General features: G+C 41.4%; 1 protein-coding gene across 1 annotated transcript in view; it reads right to left on the reverse strand.

The window, feature by feature from the left end:
• Window positions 1-18,295, reverse strand: part of LOC109930444 (mitogen-activated protein kinase kinase kinase 1, E3 ubiquitin protein ligase) — an 85,218-nt gene that overhangs the window by 9,008 nt on the left and 57,915 nt on the right. The window contains exons 6-7 of the mRNA XM_048605054.1: window positions 10,258-10,406; window positions 4,831-4,952 (exon numbers count right to left, since the gene is read on the reverse strand). Of these exons, the coding sequence (XP_048461011.1) occupies window positions 4,831-4,952; window positions 10,258-10,406 (271 nt within the window). The remainder of the gene's footprint in view (window positions 1-4,830; window positions 4,953-10,257; window positions 10,407-18,295) is intronic.

Here is an 18,295-nt window from a genome sequence, read left to right on the forward strand (position 1 = left end):
GAGTGGAGATAAGGAGGTCTTTTTCAGGATGGCCATTGATCATTAGTGGATTTCAGGGTGGAATGGCCCTCAACTATTCACGCTATATATTAAATGATCTGGATGGAGGAACTGAGAGTAATGTTGCCAAGTTTGCTCATGACACAAAGATAGATGCAGGAACGGGTAGTTTTGAGGAAGTGGTGAAACTGCAGAATGATTTGGATAGGTAAGCAGAGTGGGCAAAGTAGTGACAGGTGGAACACAATGTGGGAAAATATGAGGTTCTACACTTTGATAGGAAGAATAGTCTACACCTAGATTGTCTAAATGGGAAAAGGCTTCGGAAATCTGAAGTACAAAAAGGACTTGGGAGTCCTAGTTCAGGGCGATCTTAAGGTAATCATGCAGGTTCAGTTGGCAGTTGAGAATGCAATGTTAGCATTCATTTCAAGAGGGCTAGAATAGAAGACCAGAAATGTACTGTTGAGGCTATACAAGGCTCTGGTCAGACCAGTTTTGGAATATTGAGCGTGGTTTTGGGCCCCATATCTAAGTTGGGCTGGAGGGGGTCCAGAGGAGGTTTACAAGAATGATTCCAAAAATGAAGGACTTGTCATCAAGAGCAGTTGCGGGCTTTGGGTTTGTACTTTGAGATGAGGGATGATCTGATTGAAACTAACAGAATACTGAGGGGCCTGGAAAAACAAAAAGAATGGACATGGAGAAGATGTCTATACTAGTAGGAAAGACAAGGACTCAAGGGCACAGACTTAGAACGAAGGTTCGACCCTTTAGAACTGAGATGAGGAGGTATTTCTTCAGCCAGAGGTGGTGAATCTGTGCAGGCGAAGTCATTGGGTGTATGAGTGTATTTTAGACAGAATAAATAAGTTCTTGATTAGTAAGGGGAGCAAGGGTGACAGGGAGAAGATGGGAGAATGGGGGTTAAGAAACATATCAGCCTTGTGGTTTGTATCTGGGCTGAGCTGCCAAAGGAAGCAGAGGCTGGTGCAATTACAATATTCAAAAAACATTTGGACAGGTACATGAATAGGATGGGCCAAATGCAGGCAAATGGGACTAGTTCAGTTTGGGGAAACTTGGTTCGCATGCACAAGTTGGACTGAAGGGCCTGTTTCCATGCCAAATGACTATGATCGAATGGCAGATCAGACTCAATGGGCTGAATTGCCTAATTCTGATGTTAGTCTTATGACTTCTTCAGAACATTGAAGATAAGTGAAACATCATACTTTTAAAGAGACCATAATACATAGGAGCAGAAGTTCGGCCATTCAGCCCATCGACTCTGCTCCACCATTCAATCATAAGAACATAAGAACTAGGAGCAGGAGTAGGCTATCTGGACCCTCGAGCCTGCCCCGCCATTTAATAAAGATCATGGCTGATCTTTCTGAGACTCAGCTCCACTTACCCGCCCACTCACCATAACCCTTAATTCCTTTACTGTTCAAAAATTTACCTTAAAAACAGTCAGCGAGGTAACTTCAACCGCTTCACTGGGCAGGGAATTCCACAGATTCACAATCCTCAAGGTGAAGAGGTTCCTCCTGACCTCAGTCCTACATCTGCTTCCCTTTATTTTGAGACGATGCCCTCTAGTCCTAGTTTCACCTGCTAGCGGAAACAACCTCCCTGCCTCCACCTTATCTATTCCCTTCATAATCTTACATGTTTCTATAAGATCTCCCCTCATTCTTCTGAATTCCAGTAAGTATAATCCCAGCCTACTCAGTCTCTCCTCATAATCCAACCCTCTCAACTCTGGAATCAAACGAGTGAATCTCCTCTGCACCCCCTCCAGTGCTAGTATATCCCTTCTCAAATAAGGAGACCAAAACTGCACACAGTACTCCAGGTGTGGCCTCACCAGGACTCTATACAGCTGCAGCACAGCCTCCTTGTTTTTAAACTCCATCCCTCTAGCAATGGCAGACAAAATTCCATTTGCCTTTTTAATTACCTGCTGCACCTGCAATCCTACTTTTAGCGATTCATGCACAAGGACACCCAAGTCCCTCTGCACAGCAGCGTGCTGCAATTTTTTACCATTTAAAACATAGTCCATTTGCTGTTATTCCTACCAAAATGGATGACCTCACACTTATCAACATTGTACTCCATCTGCCAGACCTTTGCCCACTCACTTAAGACGATCTATATCCCTCTGCAGACTTTCAGTGTCTTCTGCGCACTTTGCTCTACCACTCACCTTAGTGTCATCTGCAAATTTTGACACACCACACTTAGTCCCCAACCCCAAATCATCTATGTAAATTGTAAACAATTGCGTTCCCAACACTGATCTCTGAGGCACACCACTAGCCACTGACCACCAACCAGAAAAACACCCATTTACCCCTACTTTTTGCTTTCTACTGGTCAACCAATCCTCTATCTATGCCAATACATTACTTGTAATACGTGCAACTTTATCTTATGCAGCAGCCTTTGGTGTGGCACCTTGTCAAATGGCTTCTGGAAATCCAGATACACCACATGCACAGGTTCCCCATTGTCCACCATGCAAGTAAAGAATTCCACCAAATTGGTTAAACATGATCTACCCTTCATGAACCCATGCTGGGTGTTCCCAATGGGGCAATTTATATCCAGATGTCTTGCTATTTCTTCCTTAATGATAGATTCAAGCATTTTCCCCCACTACCAAAGTTAAGCTAACTGGCCTATAGTTACCTGCTTTTTGTCTACTTCCTTTTTTAAACAGTGGTGTCACATTGGCTGTTTTCCAATCTGCAGGAACCACCCCAGAGTCCAGTGAATTTTGGTAAATAATTACTAGTGCATTTGCTATTTCCCCCATCACCTCTTTTAGTGCCCTGGGATGCATTTCATCAGGGCCAGGAGACTTGTCTATCTTTAGCCCCATTAGCTTGACCAGCACTGCCTCCTTAGTGATATAGTGATAGTTTCAAGGTCCTCACCTGCTATAACCATCTTGCCATCAGTTTTCGGCATGTTATTGGTGTCTTCCACTGTGAAGACTGACACAAAATAACTGTTCAAATGTCGCGGCTATTTCCTGGCTAATCATGGCTGACAAGTTTCTCAACCCTATTCTCCTGCTTTCTCCCCGCAACCCTTGATCCCCTTGACAATCAAGAACCTATCTATCTCCATCTTAAATATATAGAATGACCTGGCCTCCACAGCCTTCTGTGGCAGTGAATTCCATAGATTCACCACTCTCTGGCTTAAAAAGTTTCTCCTCGTGTCCAATCTAAAAGGTCTTCCCTTTATTCGAAGCCTGTGCCCTTGGGTCCTAGTCTCTCCTACCAATGGAAACAACTTCCTGACATCCACTCTGTCCAGGTCATTCAGTATTCTGTAAGTTTCAATTAGATACCACCCCCTCCATCCTTCTAAAAACTCCATCGAGTATAGACCCAGAGTCCTCAAACATTTCTCATATGTTAAGCTTTTCATTCCTGGGACCATTCTCATGAACCTCCACTCCAGGGCCAGTACATCTTTACTGAGATATGGGGCCCAAAACTGCGCACAATACTCCAAATGTGTCCTGACCAGAGCCTTATAGAGCTTCAGAAGTACATCACTGCTTTTATATCCAAGTTCTCTCAAAGTAAACACCAAAGTTGCATTTGCCTTCTTAACTACTGGCTCAACCTGCAATTTACCTTGACAGAATCCAGAATCCAGAACTCCCAAGTCTCTCTGCACTTCAGACTTCTGAATTTTCTCTGTTTAGAAAATAGTCCATGCTTCTAACCAAAGTGTATGACCTCACACTTTCCCACGTTGTACTCCACCTGCCACTTCTTTGCCCACTCTCCTAACCTGTCCAAATCCTTCTGCAATGTTCTAAAAGTAACAATTTTATTTTGTTTTCAGATTCTGGACCACTACAACTTTTAATTTTTAAGACATAATACATTGTTCAGATGATATCTTTGGGATAATTTTTCCTATATACATTGTTCAGTGTGTAGCACACCACATGCAATTCGTAGCTACATTGGGTACATATTATGTACCCACTCTCTACACTAATGCCACAAAATTATGATTGATTGTTGTAAAATCCCACTTGGTTCACTAATAACCTTTAGGGAAGGGAATCTGTCATCCTTACCCGATTTGTACTCCAGGTCCACAGTAACGTGATTGACTTTTAACTCCCCTCTGGGATGGTGCAGCAAGCCAACAGCTCAAGGGCAATTAAGGCTGGGCAACAAATGCTGGCTCTGTCAGTGACACCCAGATCCCATGAAGAATGAAGAATGCCATTATGAAAACAATTCAGGCCCTTAAATCTCTGCTAGCTTTTGTTCCAGGTACATAGATTGATAAACCTGGCCTTTGGGAAGTGATCAATGCCGTCGATAAGCATAGAACCCCACACAAGATTTTTGGACCATTCTCACTTCAAATCAAATGTGCAAAGGTCTTTCAAATCGGTTAACAACTTCAGGCATATACCAACCATCAAATGCCAAAAGATGTTAACTAGAAACAAGCAACCAAAAACAAAAGTAAATTGATTAAGAGCAACCAAGGATAACTACGGTTAAGTGACAAAACATCATCAACAGAAATGCTAAAATTATGGATTTTTTTTAAATAGAAATAACGATTGAGCACAAAGGAGCAAAGTAAAAAATTTCCACCAATCCATCTGGTTTCCCCAGATAAAATACTCCCAGCTTAAAAAAAACAGTTCATAGTAACAGGCCCGTGATTTACTAGAACTGCAAAATAGTTCAGCCTTGGACAATGAGAGCTTGAAAGATCTCATGACTAAAAATCAACTGAACATAAAAAAAAAGAAAATCCCTGAAAACTTACAGATTGACATGCAGTGATGGTGAAGTTTATTCCTGCAGCCTTCTTCACACACAGTCAAGCTTTCCTCATCCAGCATATCCAGTAGACAAATAGGACACATTTGTTCTTCTTCATCCTTTAAGCTAAAAAAAAAAGCAAACAAATCCTACGTTTAAAGCTAATGTGGTTCAGAAATTTCTAAATCTTTTTCAAGATGGGTCATTTAAGTGCACATCACAGATCCCAAGCAGCAATTATAAAAATCAATGTTTTTATTAATACGGATAGTTCACAATCTGCAGATATTAAGATTTTGGAGTTCCATTTGAGGAGTTATTCATTAATACAACAAAATCAAGAAAATCCACTTCAACATACCCAAGCCCATGAAAACACATAAGTGAGCATAGAAAGGAGTCTGTCTTCAAATGCTGCCATTTGAGGCTCATGGGGTTGAATATCCATTCATAACAACTTGGACTTTGCGGAGACAATTAACCAAATGATCCTCCAAAATATGGAGGAAGTTAAAAACGCACAGGTATATGGATTAAATGAACATCTGTTTGAAGAGATAGTTCATCCCACAGTCACACTTATGATCAGATTAGCTAAAGCTTAGAGCACAGAACAAGCTATGGACAGTCCAACAGGTCTCTGCCAATACTTACTCTCCCTTTCTCCCTCATGTACGTATCCAGCCTCCCCTTAAATACATCTGTGCTATTTGCTTCACTATACCATGCAGAAGCACATTACACATCCTGACCATTTGGAGTAAAAAGTACTTCACCCTAATTATTTAATATTTATTTGCATCCACCTTATACAGGCAAGCAAAGTCCTTCATAAATTTAAAACACATGCTGAATTGCCTCAATCTTCTTAATTCTAAATTGAAGAGAAAGAAATTCAAGAGATCATTACCATACAGGAATTACATTTCATAAATTACTCTTCATTTTTGCCTCCCTCACTAAGATTATAGCTCCAAACTCTCCCATAAGGGAGAAACAATATATTCGCATCTTCCTTTTAAATCCCCTAGGAAACTTTCATGTTTCAATCAGGTCACCTCTCATTCTTCTGAACTCAATGAGCACAGGCCCAACCTATTCAACTTCTACAAAAATCCCTCCATACACGACATCAATCTAGTGAACCTTCTCTAGACTGCCAATGCCAGGTTAGGTTTGTCAACCTGATCAGACACGGTATGGCACACCTTTGGAGCAGATGGGATTTGAATGTGGACCTTCTGGCCTAAGGGGTAGGAACAGTACCACTGGGCCATATCAGCTTTTTTTCCTTAGATAAGGGGACCATATGATCACAGTAAGAAACAACAAGGGGAAAGACAACACTGGTGTAAGTAGTCCACTGGCCCCATAACAACAATTGTTCTGTAGGATACTCAATAAATCAAGACCTAATGAAGCATGTAAAAAGACAGTGCATTAATCATGGGCAATATTAATCTGTGTCAATTTTGAAAATTAAATTGGCAGAAGTAGCCACAAAGAATTCAGGACCACTCCCGACAGCGTGTTATGGATTCAACGGAGAATGAGACTAATTTAATCTGGTAATATGCAATGAAGCCTGTTCGACAAATGGCCTCAGTAAAACTTCCCCAAGGGAACAGTGACTATAACAAGGCTGAATTTTAGCGATCAGTTTGATACTGAAAACTTGGGTCAAAACAACTCTGCTAAACTTGAATAAGAGTAATTACAAAAGAATGAAGGCAAAGTTGGCTGGATTTGACTGGGAAAGAATGTAAGCATGAAAGGTAGTTGAGAAACAATAGCAAACATTTAAGAAAATAACCGATAACACAGCAAGATATACACTGAGAGGAAGGAGAAAACTAGGAACAAGATAAAAGAACCATGATTAACCAAGCAAGTGAAGGATTGTATCAAATGGAAAGAAAAACGAGTTTTGAAAAACCAATAAAAGATAAGCAAGAAAGTAACAGAGGGAGAAAATAAATGGACGGTAAACTAGCAAGCAATATAGAATCTGACAGCAAGAGCTTCTTAAAAGTACACAAGGAGGGATGTCTACGGGAAATTAGGGCTGTTAGGGAATGAGACTGGGAAATGCTAATGAGGAACTAGAAAAGGGCAAAGCAGTTGAATTATTACTTTGCAACAGTCTTCACAGTCAAAGACACTAGTAGTATTCTAAAAACACTAAGTCAAACAGCTAAGGGGTCAGGGGAATAAACTGAAGTAATCACTGGAGAAAGTAATGGGGCTAAAGGCTGATATACCCCCTGGATCTGATGGGATGTCTCTGACGATATGAAAGGAAGTAGCTATGCAGATAGCGGACACATTATTTGCGATGTTCTGAGAATCCATGGATTATGGAAAAGTCCAAGAGGATTGGAAAACTGCCAATGTAAACTCTACCCTTAACTTGAAAAAGGGAGGGAGTGAAATAAAAAGTTAACTATGCACCAGTTGGCTTAACATTTTCTCAATGACACATTAACAGTCTATTATAAAGAATGTAATAATAGAGCATTTAGAAATGCATAATAAAAATAAAGCTGAATCAGCATGGCTTCATGACAATGAAATTATGCCTGACAAATGTATTAAAACATATTGAGGTGGTAACAGTATGGTAGGTAGCAGGGAACCAGTAGATTTGATGCGTTTGGATTGCCAACAGTATTCGATAAGTACACATAAAGCAACTTAAGAGGCCAAGGTGTTGGGAGTAGTATATTAAAATGAATATAGAATTGACTGAATAGAAGAAAGAGTTAAGATAAAGGGAATGGAGTGCTACTGGGATAAGGAATGGGACCACAATTGTTTACAATATATAGTAAACGGATGAGGAAAGTGAATGTACTGCTGCCAGGTTTGTGGATGACAAATGGCTGAGGCACAGGGCAATACGAGGATGAGTCTGCAGAGGGACATAGATAGGTTACTAAGAGGGCATAAACTGGACAGAAGGTAATGTGGGAAATGTGAATTCATGCACGTTGGCAGGAATGGTTGAAGAGCTGAAAATAGTTTAAATAGTGAATGCAGAAAGCTACAGCACAGAAGAATTTGGGAGACCTCATGCACAAATCACGGAAAAAAAAACACAGGTACTAGAGAAGGGCAAATGGATCATTGGCCTTTATTTCAAAAGGGAACGAAATATAAAAATAGGGAGATTTTTAGTAAAACTCTACAGTGCGCTAGCTAGATCACACCTGGAATACTGTGACAGTTTTTATCCCTGTATCTATGGAAAGGTATAATGATATTGGAGACAGTCCAGAGAAGGTTCACCAGCTTGTTAGCAGGAGAGGTCCGATAGGTTGTACTCATTGCAGTGAAGAATGAATGAATGAATGAGAGGAGACTTTATTGACACATACAAGACTGTTAGAGGGCTTGACAGAGTAGGTATGGAGAGACTATTTCTCTTTGTGGTACAGTCTGGGATCAGAAACGATAATCTCAAGTAAGAAGTCACTCACTTAGGACAAATGAGAAGAAATTTCTTCTGAGGGTAGCGCATATGTGGTATTATTTTACTGCAGGAGGACAGTAGAGTGTGTGTCAGGAAGTATTTTCATGGCAGAGATAGACAGATATTTAAGAATAGTTTGGGAAACAAGATTTATGGAGAGAAAAAGTAGGAAGGTGGAATTGGTGTTGAGGATTATCACATCAGACATGACCTCATTGAAAAGATGGTGCAGATACAATTTTAGGGGAGCCTATAGACTACTTCCTCTGGTGTCTTGCACCCTTACTTCTTAATTCCACCCAGAGGGATTCTACATTTCAGGGCAGCACGGTGGCTCAGTGGTTAGCATTGCTGCCTCACAGCACCAGAGATCCGGGTTCAATTCTACCCTCGGGCAACTGTGTGTGGAGTTTGCACGTTCTCCCCATGTCTGCGTGGGTTTCCTCTGGGTGCTCCGGTTTCCTCCCACAGTCCAAAGATGTGCAGGGTAGGTGAATTGGCCATGCTAAATTGCCCATAGCGTCCAGGGATGTTTAGGTTAGGTGGGTTAGACATGGGGAAATGCCGGGATAGGGGAATGAGTCAGGGTGGGATGCTCTTCGGAGGGATAGTATGGACTTCTTGGGTCGAATGGCCTGTTTCCACACTGATTCTATGATTTGATGCAAGATCATTTCTTGCTATCATACTTATTCCATCTCTTACTAAAAGCAATCTTGCCAGCCTTTCCTTCCCACCTGTACTTTTGAAAAGTCAAATACCACTGAATACGTATTTCCTAACTTTGATTTCATCACCATAATGGCTAGAAGATCACACCCATTAACATCTATTTATGCCACTGTTAGTATTTTGAATAAAATAAACAATGTGCATTTAAAAGCAGTTAGTTTTGCCTTTGACTTTTCTCTCCTTTTCCCACCGCCCCCAGCCTGACCCTTTTTGCTGGTTATTTGTGCACTCTGTTCCCACCTCTCCCACTGAGTATTATCTAATCAGAAAAGGCAAAGGAGGCACTTCCTATATTCCAGGCACCCATCAAAATCTCTTCTTGAGATAGTGGTAGGTTAACAAATGCAAACTGCTGGACATTCACAAAATGGCTATCACAGACAGACCCACCCAAAGGAGATGCCTGGAATTAAATTTTGGAACTGGTATTTCTAAAGGACGTTCTACTAGTATTTTGAAGACAAGCTGCTGTGTCCTATTTCTGCATGAAGTAATGGGCACCTGGTTCCCAGACAAATAACTATACAGCAAATAAAAATCAAGGAACCAAGTCATTTTAATAGCTGCAACATTCATTGTGACTATCTGCATCCAAGAAATCAGCTAATTAACACCAGCTTTAGATGAAAAGTTAACACCCTGAAGACAACTAAAGGACTCCTTTTGCATTGGATATTATTGTCCTTTAACATTGAACCTCTATGTTGTTCTAATTGAATAGATGAAGGCTGTACAAGTGAACCACTTGCCAGTTATCACTGGTTATCAATTTTGCATTTTGCGTTTAACAGTCACTATCAAAGGCACTACCTTTGAGTTGGAACATCAAGCCGAGACACGCTGCTCTTTAGGGTGGCCGCAAAAGATTCCCTGGCAATATTTTACTTAAGAGAAGGGGGAACCTGTGCCCTATTAAACATTTATCCCTCAATTATCACTGAAGAACAAAGATATGATATGGTCGTTATGAGAACGTACTACATATAATAGGATGCAAATTGGTTGCCATAATTCCTATGCTAGGAAAGCAGTTTATGCATTACAAAGGTATTCAATAATTAAAACAGTTTTGTGATATCCTAAAATTCTCAAAGATGCATAAGATACAAGTTCTCCTTTCTTTCTGAATTGACAAAAAATGCTTCTAGTTCACTGGATCTCTTTGCCACTTTGCAATGCACAAGAGATCGCTTCCTTTTTACAAGGTTAATCGTATTGAAAACCTACCTGTGTTCTGCACTGGACGTACAGGTACTGGATGAAGCAGAAGTGTGAGAGTTAGACATCCGAGAAACAAACTTTTGGATGGTGTTGCGTGAAGGAGCTTTGATACGTGAACTGCGTCTGCTGTGGTATTTCTGAAAAAGACTCTCCACCTTTTGAAAAAAAAAGAATTTGTTAATTCCTAAATTCTAAAAGCCTACAAACAACATTTTATTCAAAACCTATCACTGTTGCATTTTTAAAAAATACTCATTCATGGGATGTTCATCATTGATGGCTAGGCGAGCACCGATAAACATGCAAAATGCCATGGAGAAGATGAGCTGCTTTCATGAACGGGAGTGCCAGGATTTTGACCCAGCTGTGAAGGGCAGCAATATAGGTTCAAGTCAGGTGAGGGAACATTGCAGTTGGTGGCGTTCCATGCATCTGCTGCTCTTGTCCTTCAAGGCAATAGAGTTCACAGGCTTGGAAGGTGCTGTCAAAGCAGCCTCAGGTGAATCAATGCACTGCATCTTGTAGATGGTACACACCATTGCCACCGTGTGTCAGTGACGAAAGGAGTGAATGTTGAAGGTGACAGATGGGGTGCCAATCCCAAGCAGGTTGCCTTGTCCTTAATGGTGACCAGCTTGGAGTATTGTTGGAGCTGCACTCAGACAGGCAAATGGACAGTGTTCCATTAGACTCCTGACTTGTGCCTTGTAGATGGTGGACACGCTTTGGGGAGACAAATGGTGAGTTACTTGTCACAACTTGGTAGCATTTAAACATAGTAGGAACTGCCAATGCTGGAGAATCTGAGATAACAAGGTGTGGAGCTGGATGAACACAGCAGGCCAGCTGACGTTTCGGGTCTAGACCCTTCTTCAGAAATGGGGGAGGGGAAGGGGATTCTGAAATAAAAGGTGGGGGGAGGCGGATGGAAGATGGATAAAGGAGCAGATAGGTGGAGAGGAGACAGACAGGTCAAGGAGGCAGGGATGAGGCTGGTAGGTAGGAGGTGGGGGTGGATGAAGACATTTGCATGCCTTCTGGAATGTTAGCCGAGAGTAATAATTTGTTGAATAAATGGTGAGAGACATGGCATTCTCCTGTGTAAGATAAAAGCTGGAAGGTCCAATCAAGACTGGAGAAGGGACAGTGGGAGTGATTGAAAGAGTGTATCTGTTCCAGGAATACAGTTTGTTCTTGGAAACAACCTAACCAGATCAAAAGGTGGGAGTGATGCCCATTGTGACAGAGAAGCCGAAAGAAAACCACAGAACTGAAGAAAAATACCTTGGAACATTTCCTGACTGTGTGGCAACAAGATCCCACTGTCATAAGTTAAAGCAAGAAGGGAAAACAAAAAGAGAAAGACAAAGGAGTTGAGGTCCAGTTAGCTGACACCGTGTGATGAAATTGTAAAGGAAAAACCTACACAGGTAGAGGATCAGGCAGAGATGTTTAGTTCTGAAAGACCAATGGAGTTACAACAAAAAGATGGAATAATAAGGGATTTATATCATAAGCCTACTCGGAAAAGGAATCAGAATGTATTCCAGAACGCTATTACCTCAAGGATAGAATCCTAAGGTGTAAATAGAGACCTTGACAGGTTAGCACAGAGGAGAAATAGGCAGAAGTTCACCACATTGTGTTACTAGTAGTATACATACAGTAAAAGTATTGCGGGTTGCACATTAATTATCTTTAGGAAATCATGTAGGAGTGAGGAAGACTCAGGCCAAGATATAGAAGCATTTCTATTGGCCTGGATTACATAAAAATTGGTTGAATTTTATTGTACCTATCATATATCAGATGGGAGGAAAGCCACAGGCAGTAATAAAACCAGTGCTTTTAATGCCAATTCCAGCATTTGAAGAAACTTTCACATGGGTTATGATCGATTGTGTAGGTCCTCTCCCTAAAACCAAAAGTGGGAACCAGTATTTGCTAACCATAATGGATGTGCCTACCAGATTTCCATAGGCAATTCCATTACATAATGTCAAGGTAACAAAGGTTGTGGAGGAGTTGCTTGCTTTCTTTACCCATTACGGATTACCCAGGGAGATTTAGTCAGACCAAGGGTCCAATATTACTGCCAAACTATTTAAGAAAGTCATGGATAGTTTAGGTATCCAACACTTTAAATCAAGTGCATACCATCCTGAATCCTAGGGAGCATTGGAAAGGTGGCATCAGACCTTAACTTTGCTGACAGCTTATTGCCAGCATTACCAAAATGGTCGGGATAAAGGTATCCCATTTATTTTGTTTGCTATTAGTGATATTCCAAATGAATCGACTCAGTTTACTCCATTTGAATTGATATTCGGACACAAAGTAAGGAGGCCTTTAAAATTAAGGAAAAGCTGATAGGCCAGAAGCCAGGGATCTCACAGTCGGATTACGTATCTGGAGGTGAGAGAATGATTAAACAAAGTAGGTGAGTTATAGCAAGACAACACTTGAAGGTGGCACAGCATCTAATGAAGCAAGAAGCAGATAAGAAATCTAAAATTTGTACATTTGCCCATGGGGATAAAGTATTGGTGCTGTTAACAGTAGTGGAGGCCCCTTCAAAGCAAGGTTTAGTGCTTCCTATCAGATTGTGAAGAAGTCAGGTGAATACCAGAATCTTTTCCGGTAAAGAAGCCAGAAAAAGGAAAAAATTCATCGGGTATGTCACGTGAACATGCTGAAACATTACTATGACAGGGAAAGGTAACTAGAAAAACAGGTATTAGTTACTGACACTCAGAGCAAGGAATCAAATCCAGATGATTTGGATTTTGATGTGCTTCAGAATAAATTATATAATGAGGAAGTCCTTAAAGAAGGGATAGGAATAGCAAGCCATCTGTCTCAGTAACAGAGAGCTGAATTGAAAGGGCTGTTGCAGCACTATGAGGACATATGTAGAAATAGAATGGGGAGGACTAATACTATAATACATGAGGTTGACATAGGGAATGCTGTTCCGATAAAACACCCTTACAGGCTTAATCCTCTCAAAGCAGCACAGGTACAGAAGGAAGTGGATGCAATGCTCTAAGAAGACAAACAGAGTCAAAGTGAGTGTAATTCACCGATTGTGTTGGTTCCCAAACCTGACGGCACTCAACGATTCTGCATAGATTATTAGAAGGTCAATGCTGTGACTAAATCAGACTCTTACCCAATTCCAAAGCTGACGGACTGTGTGGAAAATGTTGGACAAACCACTTATGTCATGAAGTTGGACTTACTTCGTGGTTACTGGCAAGTACCTTTGTTGGAGACAGCGAAAGAAGTTTTTGTGTTTGTAATCTCAAATGGGCTGTATCAATTTGAAGTAATGCCCTTTGGAATGAAGAACATTTCAAAGATTTAAGAAGAGGGTTGTGGCACGATTGACTGATTGTGCCATCTATATAGGATGACTTAGTGATCTTTAGCCATTTGTGGAAAGATCACAGTGCATTTGGCAGAGCTCTTAGAGACACTACGGAAAGCAAAGTTGGTCATAAATTTGGAAAAGACAGAATTCGCAAAGGTGGAAGTGAAGTTCTTAGGACACAGCATCAGACCTGGAAGGATGACACAAAAGGAACATGAAGATGAAGGCTATCGTGGAATTTCTAAGACCATCCTCGAAGAAGGAAGTGCTACGATTTTTGGAACGGAGCGGATTCTACCGTAAGTTTGTACCAAACTTTAGTAGTGAGGTGGCACCACTGACGGATTTGTTGAAGAGCACCACAAAATTTCGATGTACAGAACAATGCCAGGAGGCATTTGAGAATTTAAAAACAATGTTAACCACGGCACCAGTTTTAGCCACGCCAAATTTCTCAAATTTAAAGTTGGAGCTGTGTTGTTACAGAAGTATGATTGTGGAATTGAAAGGCCAGTTATTTTCCAAAGGAACTCAATAGCCACTAGAGAAAATATTCAACTGTTGCAAAGGAGTTACTGAGTTTGGTCCTGGCCTTACAACATCTTAATGTTTATGCTGCAAACAATATTTCGGAGGCAGTTGTGTACACTGATCACAACCTTTTGACATTCTTGCAAAGACTTAAAGACAAGACCATTTAGAGTCTAATGAGTCACTCTAGATTAATGACCTATGTATCTAGTAATAATGGTGTTAAGATTGAGGAAAAAAAGAAGCCATCTTTTTGTAATGATAGTTCATAATAAAGGCGAGAAGAGAATGCAAGCAAAGGGGCAGAAAATGTCATTGATGAAGTAGCCGAATGTGGTTGGGCCTGGGACATGACCCTGAGAAACACATGTAGACCCATTATTAGACTAAGATGTCCACTGTCAAAATGAGGCCACGCGTAAACTGGAAAGAACACCACCTTATGTTCTGCCTCAGAAGCAGACAGCCCAATGGCCTCAATATATAGTTCACCAGCTTCAAAATCTCCCCACTTCCAGCCTCATCCCATATCCAGCCCTCCCCCTCTCATCCCAGTCTCCTTGACCTGACACAACCTGTCCATCTTACTTCTCACCTATCCGCTCCACCTCTGCCAATGACCAATCCCTGCAAGCCCATACCTGCATCAACCCATCACCATCCCACCTACCTTCCCCCCAAGCCAACCCCCTCCCTCTATTATTTCTGAGCTCCCATTCCCCTTACCCCTCCCCAGTCCTGAAGAATGATCCAGACCCAAAACATCAACTTTCCAGCTCCTCTGACCTGTGTTGATCCAGCTCCACATTTTATCGACTTTGCCCAATTTCCTATCTTTCTGTGGACTTTTTCTATGTCTTTTCATGTCCTTAACTATTTGGAAATGATTTTATTTAAAAACGAAGTCAATTGAGTCCTGAAGAAGGGTCTAGGCCCAAAATGTCAACTCTACTCCTCTGGTGCTGCCTGACCTGCTGTGTTCCTCCAGCTCCACACTGTATTGACAAGTTCATTGAACAACAGGTTTCTATTACTGCTGACAACACGAGCTGCATCTGTTTGAACTCAACAAAAATAGGTGGCCGACATTTGCTGGTTCCTTTCTCAGAACCATGCCCTGACCAATCAGAGCCAACTAACTGGTTTAACATTTTAACCAGGGCCTGACTGTTAATGGTCACTGAACATAATAGGTGCATTTGCCATGGCAACACCTCCACCAATCATCACACTCCTCTCATGCAGTAGTAATTTTAATTATCTGTCAATTTGTATTCATGAAATGTCCTGATGAGTGAAAGGCAAAAAGCTTTGATAAAAGTGTATTTTTTAAGCAGTACACACATTCTATACTATCAAATGACTACTTTTCCATAATTCAGATTATTCAACCCATTAATTCCATCTCACTGCAAGACTGTGGTTCTCTCTCTTTGTTTTCTTTTTTCCTCATCTAAAACTCAATTATCTTTAGTTTTGAAAAATGGCATCCATCCGACATCCAAAATGTTAGCCTGTCTTGTTATTCATGCTGTTAATAATCATTTAGCAAACTGCAAATTATTCATTTAAAAAGCTGCTAGGTGATACCCCTTCTTTTTTTGAAAAAGAACGGTTTAGTGTCTTTCATTTATCAGTCCTTATATACCCTCAACGCCATTGAATTTTGCAAAATCTACATAATTCAGCCCCCGCTCTTCTCAGCCCTAATTTCCCTTAGCATTCTGGAATATAAAGGATCAGTATCTGGAAAATAATTAAGTTCAATTCTTATCAATACAGTATAATTTACTTTTAATAATTGTTCTCAATTTTCTGTTCTTCCACATTTTGCTCTGGTATTTCTTTACTAAAAAGGTGGAAACTCAGACAAAAACAGATCACAGTCCCACTGTGTGCATTTGAGTGTGCCGGGTGATCGAGTAACATTAGAAATAACCTTGGTTTGGAATTGCATTTAAAAAAAAAAAAGGGCAGCACGACAGCTCAGTGGTTAGCACTGCAGCCTCACAGCGCCAGGGACCTGGGTTCGATTCCAGCCTCGGGCGACTGTCTGTGTTAAGTTTGCACATTCTCCCCGTGTCTGCGTGGGTTTCCTCCGGGTGCTCCGGTTTCCTCCCACAGTCCAAAGATGTGCAGGCTAGGTGGATTGGCCATGCTAAATTGCCCGTAGTGTTCAGGGGTGTGTGGGTTATAGGGGGATGGGTCTGGGTGGGATGCTCCAAGGGTCGGTGCGGACTTGTTGGGTTGAAGGGCCTGTTTCCACACTGTAGGGATTCTGTGATATGATTTAGCCTTTCACCTTCCTTTTATCAGATGCAAGAAACTCAAACATTGACATTTTCTCACTCCCTACCATGTCTTCTCACTAAACAAACTATCCAATGTTTATGAGTCATGTAGTTAGGTTGGAGATGCTTACCTCAACACTTTGGAAATATCGTCAGTGTGCCTTCGGCAAAGTGTCGGTGTTCTGTCCTGCTTGTTATTTGTATGTCTCGGTTTGCTGGGGTGGTTGGTATTACTTCTGGTTTTGTTTCTCAGTGGTTTGTATACAGTGTCTAATTCAATATGTTTGTTGATGGAGTTCCAGTTGGAACACAAGGCCTCCAGGAATTCCCTGGTGTGCCTTCGTTTGGCTTGTGCCATTATGGATGCTTGTCCCAGTCGAATTCGTGTCCCTCGGTGTCCATGCATAGTGAGACATTTGAGAATTGGTCATGTCTCTCGGTGGCTAGTTGGTGTTCATGTATCTGTATTGTCAATTTTCTTCTGATTTGGCCGATGTAGTGTTTCTCTCAGTTCTTGCATGGTATTTTGTATATTACCCCAGTTTTGCTGGTTTTGGGTACGGGATCCTTTACGCTCATCAGCTGCTGTAGGTTGGTTGTCGGTTTGCAGGCTACTCTGCTACCTAGGGGTCTGAGTAGTCTTGTAGTCAGCTCTGAAATGCCCTTGATGTACGTAGGGTGATTAGTGAGTCTGATTGTGTTGTGTCTTTCTGTTGTGGCCTGTCTAAGAGGTAAACAGATTATGCTTGTCGGGTATCCATTTCTTTTGGAAACTCCATACAAGTGCTCCTGTTCTGCTTTGCGTAGTTCTGGATTGCTGCAATGTGTTGTGGCTTGTTTAAATAGTGTCCTGGTGCAGCTCCGTTTGTGGGCTTTGGGGTGGTTGCTAGTTTAATGAGTATCTGGTCCATTTGTGTGGTCTTTCTATATCCTCTAGTCATTTTAATAATCACAGAGGGGTCATCTACATGTCGGACCAAAAATTTGGGTTGTATGGTGGGGAGCGCTGTTCGTTCTAAGCTTTGCATTCCTGCTTCTGCAATCAGTACTGATACTGGGGATCCCATTGGTGTTCTGTTGATTTGTTTGTCTATGCTGTCATTGAAGTGGGTTGCGAGGCACAGACCGAGTAGTTCCATGGTGGTGTCCTTATCAATGTTGTTGGTGTCCTGGGTTACCTGCTTACTTGATTCGTCCAGCAGTGTAGCAATTGTTTCTTTGGCTAGGTCGAGATTTATAGACGTAAATAGTGCTGTTACGTTGAAGGATATAATTTTGTCATCTTCTATTCTGGTGCCCTTGATGATGTTGAGGAATTCTTGGGATGAGTGGATGGAGTGGGTAGTGTTGTCCACTAAAGTATTTCAATTTCTGTTGCAGTTCTTTGGCAAGTCTATATGTTGGTCTACCTGGCAGTGAGACAATGGGTCTGGGGGGGGACCCCCGGTGTGTGTACTTTGGGGAGTGTTGATCCCTCTAGTGTATATAGAAAGACCACACTTACGGACCATATACTCAATTACACTAGCAACCACCCCAACGCCCACAAATGGAACTGCAGATTGACAACCACTCTATGACAGCTACTGACAAACAAAGGATCCCATACCCAAAACCAGCAAAACTGGGGTAATATTCAAAATACCACATAAAAACCATAAGAACTGCAGATGCTGTAAATCAGGAACAAAAACAAAGTTCCCGGAAAAGCTCAGCAGGTCTGGCAGCATCTGCGAAGGGGAAAAGAAAGTTAACGTTTCGGGTCCGGTGACCCTTCCTCAGAATGGGTTCTGAGGAATGGTCACCAGACCCGAAACATTAACACTTTTTTTTTCTCCCCTTCACAGAT

This window comes from Rhincodon typus, chromosome 1 (assembly GCF_021869965.1).
Source record: "Rhincodon typus isolate 14 chromosome 1, sRhiTyp1.1, whole genome shotgun sequence".
Classification (NCBI taxonomy): Eukaryota; Metazoa; Chordata; class Chondrichthyes; order Orectolobiformes; family Rhincodontidae; genus Rhincodon; species Rhincodon typus.